We start from the raw sequence: 16,262 nt of genomic DNA on the forward strand, positions 1-16,262 counted from the left end.
ATTGTTGCTTGTAACACGCTACATTTTCATTTTCATTATCTTGAGTAGCTACTGCATGTGTTTATGCTCTCGTGTACATATAACCTCGAAACTCTTCCTTAGACCGCGACATTGTGAAGCATAAAACACATCCTCACGGAAAACAAAGGCCAGAGCAGGATTTAAAATACAACACATTTCGGTTTACAAGGTGAAAAGGAAACATAGACACTATATTGAAACAAGCGAACATCGTGTTGGGTAAAAGAGGCTAACCACATATCTAACACGTAAAAGTAAAATAAAATTTCATCCATGAATTCAGCTGGCGAAGATAATCCATTTTAAAGAGAAAAGCGTTTCAAATAGGGGATTCCAAGGGATGCCAAATTGCTTACAAAATTTTTCATTGGTAATTACGCAAACAGACATTATCTAACACAGAAGAGAACTGAGAATTAGTCGACGTTGAAATCTCAAAACGCCATTTTTCAACACATATCCTACTCGGATCCCTAAATGCAACCGTAACGATGATACGATGTGAAGAGTAAATTATCTTTGCATCACGAAAAACAACAATAGTGGCGTTCCTTCTCCAGAGATAGCTTGTTCTAGGCGCTTCAGCCTGGAACCGCGCGACTGCTACGGTCGCAGGTTCGAATCCTGCCTCGGGCATGGATGTGTGTGATGTCCTCAGGTTAGTTAGGTTTAAGTAGTTCTAAGTTCTAGGGGACTGATGACCACAGATGTTAAGTCCCATAGTGCTCAGAGCCATTTTTTTGATAGCTTGTTCGAATGCTGAACATGTAAGAAGTTTTCAGTTCTAGGACTTTTGCTGCAAGGAGCAATGACGTTGTGACCTCCTTTCAGTACAGCTGCTTAAATTTTACATTCTCCTGAGAGCATCAGGAACAGCGAATATGGGAGCTCGTGTTTCAATTAAGATCGTAAAGAATAGTGACTTCGCTGCGGCCTTCCTTATTCAAATAGTGTAAGTGACATTGTCACAATTTATATTCTGATTTCTTACGTTTTGAGTAATGCATGCATAACATAATATGCTATACGAGCTTAGTACAACCGCCCATTCTGAACAGCTACAGTTAAGATGCATCAGTCATATACTGTCAATGGTTAAGTACTCAAAGACAGATGTGTAGTTATCCCTACGATGGAACGGAATAAGATAAACTACTTGACAAGTAAGAGTCGGGTTCAACTGCAAAATAATGTACATTTTTATTCGCAGAAACTGATACCGGAAAATGAGCTCACTGTTAAGTGCGACGTCTCACTGTCAGAATTATTAATTTTCTGATGATCAGAAGAAAAGAAGAAAAACTGTCGACTGAAAAAGACGAATGGTCACTCTTCTATCACGTTAAACTAAGACGACCATGTGCAATGTATGAAAGCAACTGTAAGACATGGTGGCTAATAGCATCTGATTTCTCTCTGGAGTGGATAACTGAGACTGTAAATATTATATTGACTATCCTTTAAATATGATGAGAATCAGGTGATCTGAAATTTTACCGACTGTAATAAAATTTGCTTGTGAAAACTTTTCAGGTTCCTTGACTCAATAAGGACTGCAAAGAAACAGTAAGGAAAATTATTTCATATAAGAGATTCCAAAACACATATGTTGTCAAGTACGAAAGATTAGTATTAACACACAAACGGTACAGCAGTGCCGGAAAGGCAGAGAGTACTCTATGTTGTTTCAACCATGCAATCCGGATAGACGTTTATATGTTTTCTTGCCCGTAGCAGTCAACATTACGCTAAAAAACGATTTAATCACTCCGAAATACGCCTGACTGAAACAGGAAACAATTTACCTTGTTTCTTTTAAACAGATTAATCCGATATCATAACTTTCCCTATGTTCCATTCGCCATTAAGAGGTTACGAACGACAGACCCAAAGTTTACTGTCGTTAAGTTGGTTGATTTTAAATAAGCGGTCCAACTTATCAGAAAGGTCTGTCATGATTACTAGAGAACATCACAAAGTGAAACGTCACCATATCCCCTAGAAACAGCCTGCTATGGCTAATGAGGGTCATGGTAGAATAATGAGAAACAGAATAGAAACTGCCAAAGTAAGCAACAAATAAATAATTACAGCTGTAAGTTCAGTTTCTAATCTAATAATAGCTCCGTCGCAAATTCATTCGAGACGGGTATAACAAAGTTCAATTGCAATAACACCATTTATGTTCCACTGTTTCCGTTTCTTTCCCTGACGTAAACACAACGACGTTACTACTGCAAGCGGAACGTGAGCCGCCTTACCCAGCACTGTAATAAACAAGTTTCGGCAACTGAACAAACCATAGGAGTTTCAGATACCGACGACTGTTCTACGACGTGCGCAGTGAGTGCGAGGTGGGAGTGGAAGGGTGTGTGTGTCTGTGTGTGTGTGTGTGTGTGTGTGTGTGTGTGGGTGGGTGGGTGGGTGGGTGGGTGGGTGGGTGGATAGTGAGATTTAGGAGATAAAGTTGAGGAGTTGGAGGAAATGGGTGAGATCATAAACAGCAAAGGTCATGCAAATAAGTCGCATGTTACAACAGCTTACATACCTTTCGTTCCCACAACACAGCATGTTGCTCGCGCTATGGACGGAGGTAGTAATATTCCTCTCAGCCCGGTGTATGACACGTGCCAGTAACTCTTAAAAACGTCCGAACTTCATCGCTTCGGAGTATTTTATTGGTTCATTTTATCGGTAGATTGTGTTAATCTTTTCCTCGTAGAACCGATAAGATTGGAGTTTACTGGCAACCGCAGCGTTGTGCACCAGTAGAACAAAGAGTGGGCGTCAGTAGTATGCACCGGGTCCCACACCAGTATTGCAGTCACGTTTTTTTATAGCCGCTTTCTTGAAAGTTAAGAACAGAACACTGGCGAACAGTAAAAGCAGAACTAGTGACACTTCAAGGACTATCGAATGTAAGCACTGTTAACAAAACGTGAAAAATCTTTTCACTTCCACGTGATGTCTGACTTACGAGAACCATGTAATTCATTTTCTGAATATGTAAGTAATTACATCCCTTTGATAAGAATTTTTCCGTAGTTGTACCATGTCGGTATAAAGGATAGAGAAAATTTCGCGCACTCGGACTGGGCAGCGTGGTCCTTCACGTACTCATAATACCCAAAATCTTTTTTACAAAACATCGTCCTGTGCATATTTCCGACAGTAAATGGACGTCAAAGGTTGGCAACCTGGCAACATTCTAATCACACTCATGGTAAGTACCGTTGTCAGTACATCGCAGCTCTGCTCTGTAGTTGATGCAGTGGACAACGCTTAGGGTTAGCATGCGGGAGGTCGAGCGTTCGATTCTGGGTCGCGGAGTATTTGTTTTTATTTCCTGACTGTAGTCTGCGTGGTGCGGTGTCTGGCGTCTTAATAGTCACACAGCAATTACTGGGGGTCTTCTACAAAACATTTGCTCTTACGTACTACGAACACAGAAATGGAAGTACAATCGCTTTCATTGGTCATCTTTTAAAGAAGCTTTTTGCACGCCGTGAAAGCGAATTATTTCGCACCACTGCATCTGCTAGTTTCCAAACCTGTTTTCTGAGTACCCTCACCTAACGGTCCCATCCATTAGTACCAACTATTAACCTTGCCACGTTCGGGTTCATTACGTTTCGTTTGAGTCTTACGTCGCCAGCAGGGTGCAAATAATTTCCAAACTCGGTTACCGTTTGTATGTATTGTCACCATGGAACCACTAATTATGTTTTTCCACATTTAGTCTGATAAGCGCAAGCTGCTTAGTTAGTGTCTCCGTGCGTTACTATTATTATTGTTATCGATGAAAATGTGGAAACATCAGGTCCACTACCGTTAGCGAAACAGTGTAATTCGAAAACGAACATTTTACAATTGGCGATATCGGATGAACCATGCAGAACAGAAGCTGTAAGAGAGGTGAAACAGCCCGCTCCGACTAATGACGTATTTATACTGCATGCTATGTTCACGAAACGGGGCCTAGTTGCTATCGGACTAACGCGCAGGTGACAGAATCCATGTACGAGGGTTTTCCAGAAAGTATTGCGCCGCACTCTTTTTCTCAGCCGAAAACAAGGCTACGAATGCTAAACGTTAGGTATATATTAAGTTTCCTCAGTGAGTGCGCCAAGTTTCCGTCACTTCCGACAGATAGCGTAGCTGCAGGACAGTTCCAAAATGGCGTCTGTAGGTGATGTACGTCTCAAGCAACATGCCGTCATTGAATTCTCACTACAGAGAAATAAACTGTTGGTAATATTCACAAACGCTTGTGCAAAGTCTGTGGAGCACCTGCTGTCGACAGAAATACAGTTAGTCGCTGGGTACGGAGGGTGAGATCATCAAAAGGCGGTTCGGCGGAGCTTCACGATTTGCAGCAGTCGGGCAAACATTCCACGGCTGTCACACGTGACATGTTACAGCGAGCTAATGTTGTTTGGGCCATTAAAGTATGCCATTCGTTGAAGACATTTTGAGGACGATGAGGAGGTGATTCACACAGTGAAGCAACAGCTCCACCACCAGGACAAGGATTGGAACAGACAGGGCATACACCCCCTTGTTTCGCAATGGAGAAAGGCCATAGAATGGGATGGAGATTACGTGGAAAAATAGGGTGTGTAGATAGAACACCATTCCTTCGTGTGTGTAATTCTCTTGATGTTCAATAAAGAACTGTTGAAGAAAAAAATGTGGTGCATTACTTTCTGGGCAACCCTCGTACGTTCGTACACGTATCGCAGTTTCTTCTTGCATTATTCTAAAACAGTGGCATACACAAACGATGAACATGTGGGTATGTTTCTGGTCATTGGTGCATCTGGTAACCAGTCTGGTGTTGCAACTCGTAAATACGCAGCTAGATGTCCTGGTCGACGTCATCCAGATAGATATGTATTTCGTCCTCTGGTGCTTTGCCTTCGGGACACAAATTCTCTCCTTCCACCATGGCGTGACAGAGATCTTTCACGGACTCGCCATATTCTAGCTACTGAGGAAGCTCTGCATATGCAACTCTGTGGAAGTTCCAACAAAAACAAGAGGCCAACAACGACTTCCTATACACTGTAACACGATCGAATGAAGCAGCGTTCACGCATGAGGATGTCTTCCATAAGCACAATACTCGTCATTGCTGCGACGTTAAGCCGTCTGACACCTGCGACCGTGGACATCAGGTTCGCCTTGGCATCAATGTAAGGGCCGGAATATTGGGAGACAGGTGTGTGGGCCCCTAGTTCTTGCCTGACTGGTTGACTGCACGAAGGTATTGTGCATTCCTCTCAAACTATTTGCATGGCGCACTGGAAGATCTTCCACTTCATGTTGGACAGAGGTTATGGTTCCAACATGATGGTGCACCTCTATACTTTGGAATTAATGTGCGATGTTATTTAGACATAACATCTGCAGGGAAATTCCTTGGACGGGGTGTTGTATGGCCTCCGCTTTCTCCTGACCCAAATCCCCCTGGATATCTTCCTCTGGCAACACTTGATGGAGCTCGTGTGTTCTACTCCACCGACTAATGTGGAAGAACTGATAGACCGTGTTCCTCCTGCTCTCTTGCCACTAGCATACTTTACATACAACCAGAATCTCTAGATTTTCTGCCAAGTTTCGAGACAAACTTCGTGGTAACTATTATAAGTATCTCGCACTGAAGTCCTCACAAATTTCTAGTCTCTGTAAGAGATCGCCGATCTTAAAGGTTTAGCGTTCGTTTAAATGTGGCATGCCTTATTCGTTGTTTATGCAACAGTCTTCTGACCAGTTTTGTATACCAAGGGAATCAGCTCCGTCTTCCGTTAATTTATCGGTTATAAATCTCTCAATTGCTGTCAATACTATTTCTTTAAATTCCAGCTACATCTGCCCTACAATTACGTTGTCAATTTGTAAGAAGTGGAGATTTTCTCTCATTATAGCGCCAAGTGAATTTTTATCTGCTTTTTCGAATAGGTACATTTTTTGTTAATTTTTGGATGATCTGTGGGTTACAATATTTAATCTCGCTACGACAGCCCTGTGTTCACTAATCCCTGCATCCATTTTAACGCTCGCTATTGGCTCAGCAGTATTTGTTCGTAAGGTGCCAAGTGTGTTTTTACAACTGTTTACTATTCGCGGGGGGTTATGAACTAACTGCTCGAAATAATTTTCAGAGAATGCGTTTAGTACAATTTCGGATGATGTTTTATGTGTACCTCCGGATTTAAACATCTGTTTTAGCCAACATATTGAGGGTAAATTAAAGTCACCACAAGGTACCATTATATGAGTCAGGTACGCGTTCGAAATTAAACTCAACTTTCCTTTGAACCTTTCAGCAATTTTATCATTTTAGTTGGGAGGCCGGTAAAAGGATCCAATTATTATTTTATTCCAGTTGCCAAGAATGATCTCTATCCATACTAACTTGCAGGAACTATCGACTTCATTTTTGCTATAAGATAGACTACTTCTAACAGCAACAAGCACGCCATCACCAACTGTGTTTAAACTATCCTTTCTGAACACCGTTAGGTGCTCCGCAAAAATTTCGGTTGAACATATCTCCGGCTTTACCCATCTTCTGTGCCTGTAACGGTTTGAGCATAAGTGCTTTCTATTAGCGCAGGGAGCTCTGGTACTTTCCCAGCACAGCTACGACAATTTACAACTGTTATACTGTTGGTTCCTGGATCTACGTTCATCCTGTGTTCTAGCTGCACCCTATGAGACTGAAGCCCTTTCTGTGTTTCCCCGAGACAATCTAACCTAAAGAAAACGGCTCAGCCCCGTGTAGCCGCTTCCTTCGTGTTGTCGACTCCTGACCTATTCAGCGGAACCCGATACCCAACCACCCCATGGCGCAAATCGAGGAATCTGCAGCCCACACGGTCGCAGAACCGTCTGAGCCTCTTATTCCGACCGTCCACTCGGCTCTGTACCAGACGTCCGCAATCGGTCCTGTCGACTATGCTGCAAATGGTGAGCTCTGCTTTCATCTCGCAAGCAAGACTGGTATCCTTTACCACTTCTGTTAGCCGATCGAAACCAGAGACAATGTCTTTCAATCCAAACCGGCACATTGGTACTGGCGTGAACCATTATTTGCACTTGGGTGTACCCTGTTCTCTTTATGGCACCCGAAAGGACCCGTTTCATGTCTGGAATGACTTCACACAGTATGCTCACGGAGGGCACATTGGCTTTCTTCTCCTCCGTGGCAGCAATGTCCCTAAGTAGATACACACAAAGTCACTCATTTTCAGAGATCAATGGTTCTCTTTTGTTTTACCTGAGTTCTGTCGTAGTTTGAATGTATTCAGTGATGGTTAACTGAGCACATAAAGTGCAGTTACTGTGCCTGTCGTTTGCTTTTCACCTTTTAATGGCTTACATGTGCTTGAGACAAGTATTTCTTAAGGTCTCGGTGCAAATAGTCCTGTAATCCTACTGGTAGTTGGATATGCTATGAAATAACTGCTTTGGAATTAAATTGCTCCTACGCAATAGTCATCGTTAGGGGGCTAAATGTCTCATAGCGTGTGTAATATGTCATGTTCACTGTGTGGTGTCACAGCCAGACACCACACGTGCTAGGTGGTAGCTTAAATCGGCCGCGGTCCTGTAGTACATGTCGGACCCGCGTGTCGCCACTGTGTGATCGCAAACCTAGCGCCACCACAAGGCAGGTCTCGAGAGACTGACTCGAACTCAGCCCAGTTGTACGGACGACAGAGCTAGCGACTAGACGTACGAAGCTTTTCTCTCTCATTAGCCGAGAGACAGAATAGCCTTCAGCTAAGTTAATGGCTACGAACTAGCCAGGTGCCATTAGCCTTACAGTGATTGTAATCCTTTGTGCGATGTACCACAATGATTGATTAAAGATAAGTATTATACCAGCTACGTACTTTTCTTCATAGCATTAATTACGTATCCTGTTCCAGTACTTCACGCCCGTCTGCGTTAGTCTAGCGTGCCTTTTAAGCCACCTCTATCTACAAGGTGTTGGCCCAGCTGCCGACACATCACACTGTATTGTGTCTTAATCGGGAGGACGCCAATCCTTTGGGTTTCCATCAATCCCGTTTTTTGAAACATGTCGGGCGACGCTCAGAGTGACGAGTGTAGCGTGGCCGACGCGTCATTGCTTGCGTCACCGAATTGACGTACCGGTCTCGTGACGCAGGGCGCCGACAGAACATTACATGCAACTGCGAGAAAGGATCTGCTCCGCAGCGGTTATTATAGTTTTTGTCATTTTATTATGATAGTTTGTCACAAGAGTGAACAGTTGAAGCTGATTGCGTTTGTCTGGTAGAACACCTGAACCAGTTGGCTCCGCAGCTATGCTCCTAGTTGTATAGTTCTGTGGCGACAGGTTACTACAGTGCATTTCATTAAAGTAAGTATTTTCATTGGATACTAGACTATGATAAACATCTATCTGAACTGCATGGGATGTATCATTCCTAAACTATCTCTTAAGTGCGTTTAATTCTTTTTCTGTGTTACCTACCTGGTCATTAAGGGGATTCTGGATATTTTCGCAAATCTTGGGTCAAAGCTTTTTTTATAAGTCCTATTTCACATTTAACCGCCTGTGCAGAAGTGCTGTGTTCGAAATAGGTTGCTGCACTGCTTTCTTTAATTCGCTCCGTAGTCCTTCCTTAGTTTGATCGTCCTTTTACTTGAAATAGTCATCGATTCTCTTTTCATGATCAGTGGATAGATAGTCTACTTGGGTTACTACCTGCTGAAGGGTGGATTTCAAAGTTTTTCAAGATTTCTTGTTCTAATTGCAAAGTATTAATGTTTTCAGACAGTTTCTCTACAGATTCAGGAATACTTCCAATAGTGGTTTCTAAGTCATCTCGCTAGTTACGGTTTCTAGATTGTTCGCATTACTTAAGTCACGAGACTAGCAATCACGGTTTTTAATTTCTCAGTTTGTACGAGGGCAGTTCAATAAGTAATGCAACACATTTTTTTTCTGAAACAGGGGTTGTTTTATTCAGCATTGAAATACACCAGGTTATTCCCCAATCTTTTAGCTACACAACACTATTTTTCAACGTAATCTCCATTCAATGCTACGGCCTCACGCCACCTTCAAATGAGGGCCTGTATGCCTGCACGGTACCATTCCACTGGTCGATGTCGGAGCCAACGTCGTACTGCATCAATAACTTCTTCATCATCCACGTAATGCCTCCCACGGATTGCGTCCTTCATTGGGCCAAACATATGGAAATCCGACGGTGCGAGATCGGGGCTGTAGGGTGCATGAGGAAGAACAGTCCACTGAAGTTTTGTGAGCTCCTCTCGGGTGCGAAGACTTGTGTGAGGTCTTGCGTTGTCATGAAGAAGGAGAAGTTCGTTCAGATTTTTTTGCCTACGAACACGCTGAAGTCGTTTCTTCAATTTCTGAAGAGTAGCACAATACACTTCAGAGTTGATCGTTTGACCATGGGGAAGGACATCGAACAGAATAACCCCTTGAGCGTCCCAGAAGACTGTAACCATGACTTTACCGGCTGAGGGTATGGCTTTAAACTTTTTCTTGGTAGGGGAGTGGGTGTGGTGCCACTCCATTGATTGCCGTTTTGTTTCTGGTTCGAAGTGATGAACCCATGTTTCATCGTCTGTAACAATCTTTGACAAGAAATTGTCACCCTCAGCCACATGACGAGCAAGCAATTCCGCACACATGGTTCTCCTTTGCTCTTTATGGTGTTCGGTTAGATAACGAGGGACCCAGCGGGAACAAACCTTTGAATATCCCAACTGGTGAACAATTGTGACAGCACTACCAACAGAGATGTCAAGTTGAGCACTGAGTTGTTTGATGGTGATCCGTCGATCATCTCGAACGAGTGTGTTCGCACACTCCGCCATTGCAGGAGTCACAGCTGTGCACGGCCGGCCCGCACGCGGGAGATCAGACAGTCTTGCTTGACCTTGCGGCGATGATGACACACGCTTTGCCCAACGACTCACCGTGCTTTCGTCCACTGCCAGATCACCGTAGACATTCTGCAAGCGCCTATGAATATCTGAGATGCCCTGGTTTTTCCGCCAAAAGAAACTCGATCACTGCCCGTTGTTTGCAACGCACATCCGTTACAGACGCCATTTTAACAGCTCCGTACAGCGCTGCCACCTGTCGGAAGTCAATGAAACTATACGAGACGAAGCGGGAATGTTTGAAAATATTCCACAAGAAATTTCCGGTTTTTTCAACCAAAATTGGCCGAGAAAAAAAATGTGTTGCATTACTTATTGAACTGCCCTCGTACTTTTACCTTCTGTTGTTGCTTCATAATGCTAAAATCGTCGGCCATACTGGCTTGCATTTGACTCATAGCAGTAATTTCATTTTTCAATTCGAGGAGTAGTTCCATAATAGGATCTGTTGCTACACTAATAGGTTCAGAAGTATTCTCGTCTGTAGCCAGCGACGTAATTTCATTTGTTGCAGCTATCATGGTATTTAAATTCTCAGTGGTGAATTCACCTTCTGGTATATGATTAGGCACGGTTTCTGTATGAGAAGAAGTCATCTTTATAAACTGCTGAAGGGTTATCATTATACTACCGTACAATACAGTTTCACGAGCCTATTACTTATCGTAATGCTGCTAAATTGTTAACAGTTCATATACAGTATTTGCGTGCAGCTAAGTACCGTGAAGCACTTAGCAGTTCTGCGTGAAACAAATGCTAACCACTACTGCAAGCTGCACGCACGTAATCACTAAAATTCGCCAGTTTTTGGCCTTATTTTACAAAGTAGACTATGTAACTACAAGTTTTAATACTGACTAAATTTTTTTACGTTTAAAGCCCCAAATAGATAATTTAACAAATACTGAAAGCAAAACTAAGCGAGATGAGAGTGTATTTCTTACCTTACAGTGTAGCCATCAACAACGAGGTTTTCAAAAAAATTTATCAGTTATCGAGGTTTCATGGATTTCCTGATTTTGGACCTTTCCATTACTTGGTTGCTAATTTTCAGTAAACGTCGTTCCATTCTTAATTTTTATGGTCTTTCAGTATTGACTTATATGTCCCATTGGCTTACATGAAAAAGAAACAATCATGACATATACATAAATATTTTGAAATAAAATTACATATACAGCACATTATTGATCTAGTAACTTAGTCCTGCGAATGGTCGCCACTTTAATTCACCTTACTAAGAACTGGGCGAGTTAAATTGACGAAAGGTCCACGAGTTTAAAAATACCGTGTCAAAAATGTTTTTCTTTCCGAATAACTGCCTTGGTTTTGCATTTTCGTGACAGTGACTGTTTGAAACTTTTTAGTTGCGATAATTCATTTCGCATTGGGCACTCAAACCTTTTAATTAAATTAAGAGCAGATTCCAAACAATTACTACAATTCGTAGTTATCTCAGTGAGATGGCCCCTATGGTGGTTTTACAAACTTCACCCAAACCGGTTTGGCAGTTTATACAACAACACTACCCATTTTTCCACTTGGTAATCTCTTAAGATGAGAGAGCGACATTAATGTTAAGAAACAATAAAACGAAAGTCATTACTGCTATAAAATAGATACTTACTAGCAGCAATACATTTATAACGATTCTTGCATCTTAACACACCAAGACCACGAGAAAACATTTGTCTACATGCAAGAACAACAAAGATGCACAATTCAGCATTTCTTTCTTTGGCAATATAACTCCTCTCTGTTGGCAAACAACTTAAAATTCGAATATAATGAATTCAAATGGTTCAAATGGCTCTGAGCACTATGCGACTTAACTTCTCAGGTCATCAGTCGCCTAGAACTTAGAACTAATTAAACCTAACTAACCTAAGGACAACACACACACCCATGCCCGAAGCAGGATTCGAACCTGCGACCGTAGCGGTCGCTCGGTTCCAGACTGTAGCGCCTAGAACAGCACGGCCACTCCGGGCGGCTATAATGAATTCCCTTTTTGCTGGCAAAATACACTTCAGTCTTCTAATTCATTATCGCAGAGCAGAAGAATATTAACGTTAGCTTGAATAGCTTACAAAGGATCAAATCCTTTTTTACAGTACCTATATTTCTCCTGGTACAATGTTATATTTAAATTTACGACTTATCTGAAACTAAGTCACAATGTTTTCAGCATATCAAAGCATCCCAAGCTCCTCAATTCAGTCTCAAATTTTACTGAAGTATTAGGTTGGTGCGTAAGTTCGTAAAGTTTTTCAATGACTTTACTAAACACAACAAATACAAATAACGTAGCCTTAGCTCATCAATAATAAATTCTACTTCACTGTTTACAACAGTCTGTCAACGCTAGGGTAACTTTTCGATTCCGTGATTCCAGAAATCACTCGTTTTGAGATGAATAACTAGACGACTCACGTTCGGAGCGAGTTTGATCTGGAAAAGAATTTCTTTGAAGGCTGTTCGATAGAGTGCGGGAAAGGTAAAAATCTGAGGGCTCAAGACCAGGCGAATGAGGTGGGTGCGGAATGACTTTCCAAGCCATATCCTGAGTTTTCTTCAGTCCAGCAGAATGCTGGAAGTCGTCATCGTGGCGTAGCATCACTTCACACGGTCTTCCTTGTCGTTGCTCTTGGACTGCGTCTGCAAGACGTCTCAGTTGTTGGCAATGACAGTCAGCAGTAATAGTTATACCTCGAGGAAGCACTACGTAGCACCCAAGACCGCCGCTATTTTATATTTGTGTATGCGAGTAGGTCTTTGTACGGGGAGTAACTGCATTTTATGGGCTAAACCATTCCGTTCTTTCGCTTACGTTAGCATAAACCACAACTACTCGTCACCGGCAAAGATGCAGGGCAGGAAATGGTCGGCGTTGTTCACGAGTCAACTGTGGACGAACAAGCAGCGATGCACGTATGGCCGCTCGCTGATTTTTGTGATTTTGGCTTAGAGCATGCGCTACCCATACACCCGATTTTTGAACCTTTTACACTGCATGCAGATATCGCACGACGATCGAATATCACAGTTCACCACATTTACTAGTTCTCGAGTACACTCATGTGGATCATTGTTGATTAATGGGTTTAAATGATCATCATCAAGCCCAGAAGTTCTTCTTGAAATGGAAAAATCACTTACGTCAAAATGTTCCTCCTTCAAACTAGAAAACCATTCCCTAGCCGTTCTCTGCCCAATGGCACTTTCTCCACACACGGCGCAAATGATTCTGGCTGCATCCACTGCTGTCATCCCTCTATTGACCTCAAACAGAAGAATATGTCTGAAATGTTCCGATTTCTTCACTTGGTACTCCATTTCCTTGCGTCCACAGCTCCAGTCACTATCTCCAAATGACAAAATGATAATATGTAAGCTCAGACAGCAAAAGTGAACTACAAATAAAAAATAACAATCGATAAATAAAACCATAGCAACCGGAATACCAACATGTAAAACAAAAACACTACCAACTTATACACCAAATTAATATCTTTCATTTCATGAGAAATCTTTTGGTATTATAAAATGATCACAACTTCTACTTCCGCGGCATCCCCCGGAAAGCGTCGAGAGAAAACCCGACAAAGGAACTTAAATTCTGGAAACATCCCCCAGGCTGTGGCTAACCCATGTCTCAACAATATCCTTTCTTTCAGGAGTGCTAGTTCTGCAACGTTCGCAGTCTGTAAAGTCTGGAAGGTAGGAGACGAGGTACTGGCAGAACTAAAGCTGTAAGGACGGGGCGTGAGTCGTGCTTGGGTAGCTCAGTTGGTTAGGAGGCGCCTCCTTAGCTCAGTGGCAGAGCGTTGGTCTAGTAAACCACAGGTCGTGAGTTCGATCCTCACAGGAGGCAAATGAAATTAAGCCGGCACAGTAGCTCAGCGTGTTCGGTCAGATCACTTGACCGGGAAAGGCAAAGGTCCCGAGTTCTAGTCTCGGTCTGGCACACAGTTTTAATCTACCAGGAAGTTTCAACTTAAATTCAGTTCAGTTGCTAATATTTCAATTCAATAAGGTGGCATAATTCTTTGGCTTGTTATACAATTTTGGTAGGAGAAGAAGCCTTTTGTTTTTTGAAGGAAGTTTATCTTTTTGTAAAATTAAGCGGAGGCCTTGTTCCACCTAATAAAATTTTTTTGTTCGCTCGTGTGTTAATCTGTGGATATAACAGTTGAGTCACGCATTAATTTCATTCTCATGTATGTGACCTCATTAATGATTTTGTATTTACACGTGATAATATGGCTTAGTGCCTATGGTCCCAATAAACTCCTGTGCGATATACTCGTACAACAGAGATTGTTCTCCATATGATATTTATTAACAAATACGTTACTGTTGTGACGCTAGGTCACACTGTCCAAGGATATTACGAATAAGGCATTTCACAGTGAAACATCGTTCTTATAGTAAAACTTGAAGACATGATATGTAGCCGTCCCACAAGTGAGCCATCTTTACGCACAGATCCATAGTAAAAAATGAATGTCGCTAGCAGCCTTCCAATATAAATATGGCTTTTAGTGCCAGAAGTCTCCGAAGAAATAATCGACTCGCCTTCGATGCAGCTCTTTTCATTTAAGTTGAGAGGCTGCAGTCTCAAGGGAGTGTAATCCGTCAGAAGAGAAAGGAACTCGGAAGGAATTTGCTGTGACCTACTGTAAGGGACCAACGCAAGCATCTGCCTAAATTCAAAATGGGAAACCACAGAAAACCGTTTTGAATGTTGCCGGCAAACGGATTCGAAACACCTCGCCTCCTGACCCCAGGGATTCGTATCTCGCCACCTCAAGGCGCAGACCTATCCTGCTCCGAGGAGGAATTGGAAAAACTGGTTGTTGTACATCGTTTCCAAATAAAATAAAATGCATCAGAACAAAAGATGAATTATACGTATTTCCTCATCTGATAATACCTGATGGCATGCATATTTTAATATTTAATTGTGCAGAGAATTCTTGGTTCCAGTTATTGTAGTGCTAGAAAAGTGTAAATAGATTTTGGACTCAAAGAGAGGGGGGGGGGTTACAGGACATTAAAGCAACCTACTGAAAAAATCTTTTAGCAACGGACGAACCGTAGAATGTGCTTTCATCACACATCCTCTCTCCGCTCTTCACAAACTCTTCCCCATTATTTCGTATCGGAACTGGTTTTCTTAACTGAGGTGAGCAGATTGGGTGAGATTGTGCTATTTGGCCTAATAATGATAGAATTTTGAGGAAATTTTTTGAAAGGAACGCAGCCATTGCCATTTGGGGGATATTTTTGAAATCGAATGTGTTATTCATTCTAATCCAGTCTCATAGAAATTAAAAGCTCTAGGTGGCGAAGACGTGAAAGAAAAGTTTTATGGACAAGAACAACGAAATACAAAATATCCTGATGTATATTTTGTAGAAAAAGTTATAAGAAGAAAGATCATAAAGTCTTAGTTAAATGGCTTGGTTTTGATAATTCTAATACTAGTTGGGTATTAAAAAAAAGTTATTATGTAATTTTAATCTTTATACATTTTAATTTTTGTAAATGAACTCTATCAATTTACTCTTTTCCAGTGAACGTTAAAAGTAAAAATAATTTAAATATTCTTAATAAAGATTTAGAAATGAAAGTAAATATTGTTGATGTATTGATTCAGCCTAATCATGCTCTATAATATATGAATTTTAAATGTGATCATGCTGTGGTTCAGATTACTCTACATATGATGAGGCTTCACACAAAATATTTGCTGGTAGCTCCGTTTTCTTTCTATTCCATCAGCATAACCTGATCTAATTCGACTACATTCCGTTATCCTTGTTTTTCTTTTGTTGATGTTCATCTTATATCCTCCTTTCAAGACACTGTCCACTCCATTCAACTGCTCTTTCAAGTCATTTGCTGTCTCTGACAGAATTGCAGTGTTATCAGTAAACCTCAAGGTTTTTGTTTCTTCTCTCTGGACTTCAATTCCTATTCCATATTTTCCTTTGCTTTGCTGTCCGCAGCTCGTGGCCTTGCGGTAGCGTTCTCGCTTCCCATGCACAGGATCCCAGGTTCGATTCCCAGCGGGATCTGGTATTTTTATTGCCTCGAGATGACTGAGTGTTGTTGTGTCGTCTGCATCATCATCATTCATCCCCATTACGGTCGGCGGATGACAATGGCAAGCCACCTCCACTAGCATCTTGCCTAGTATGGTTGGGCGGGTCTCTCGCCCGCATGGCAAATCTAAAAGCAGTGAAGAGATTCTTCAGCAGTTCAGTGGCACGAAGTAT

At 41.9% G+C, this 16,262-nt stretch overlaps 1 protein-coding gene and 1 non-coding gene across 2 annotated transcripts in view; one reads left to right on the top strand and one right to left on the bottom strand.

Annotated features, from left to right (window-relative positions):
• Nucleotides 1–10,355, bottom strand: part of LOC126199148 (uncharacterized) — a 94,291-nt gene extending 83,936 nt beyond the window's left edge. The window contains exons 1-2 of the mRNA XM_049935904.1: nucleotides 10,317–10,355; nucleotides 2,570–2,660 (exon numbers count right to left, since the gene is read on the bottom strand). Of these exons, the coding sequence (XP_049791861.1) occupies nucleotides 2,570–2,660; nucleotides 10,317–10,355 (130 nt within the window). The remainder of the gene's footprint in view (nucleotides 1–2,569; nucleotides 2,661–10,316) is intronic.
• A 3,425-nt stretch (nucleotides 10,356–13,780) lies between these two features.
• On the top strand, nucleotides 13,781–13,852 carry Trnat-agu (transfer RNA threonine (anticodon AGU)). The gene has a single exon. It is a non-coding gene; the product is annotated as a tRNA-Thr (tRNA).
• The last annotated feature ends 2,410 nt before the right edge of the window (nucleotides 13,853–16,262 follow it).

The sequence above is a fragment of the Schistocerca nitens genome, chromosome 8, assembly GCF_023898315.1.
Source record: "Schistocerca nitens isolate TAMUIC-IGC-003100 chromosome 8, iqSchNite1.1, whole genome shotgun sequence".
Taxonomy (NCBI): Eukaryota; Metazoa; Arthropoda; class Insecta; order Orthoptera; family Acrididae; genus Schistocerca; species Schistocerca nitens.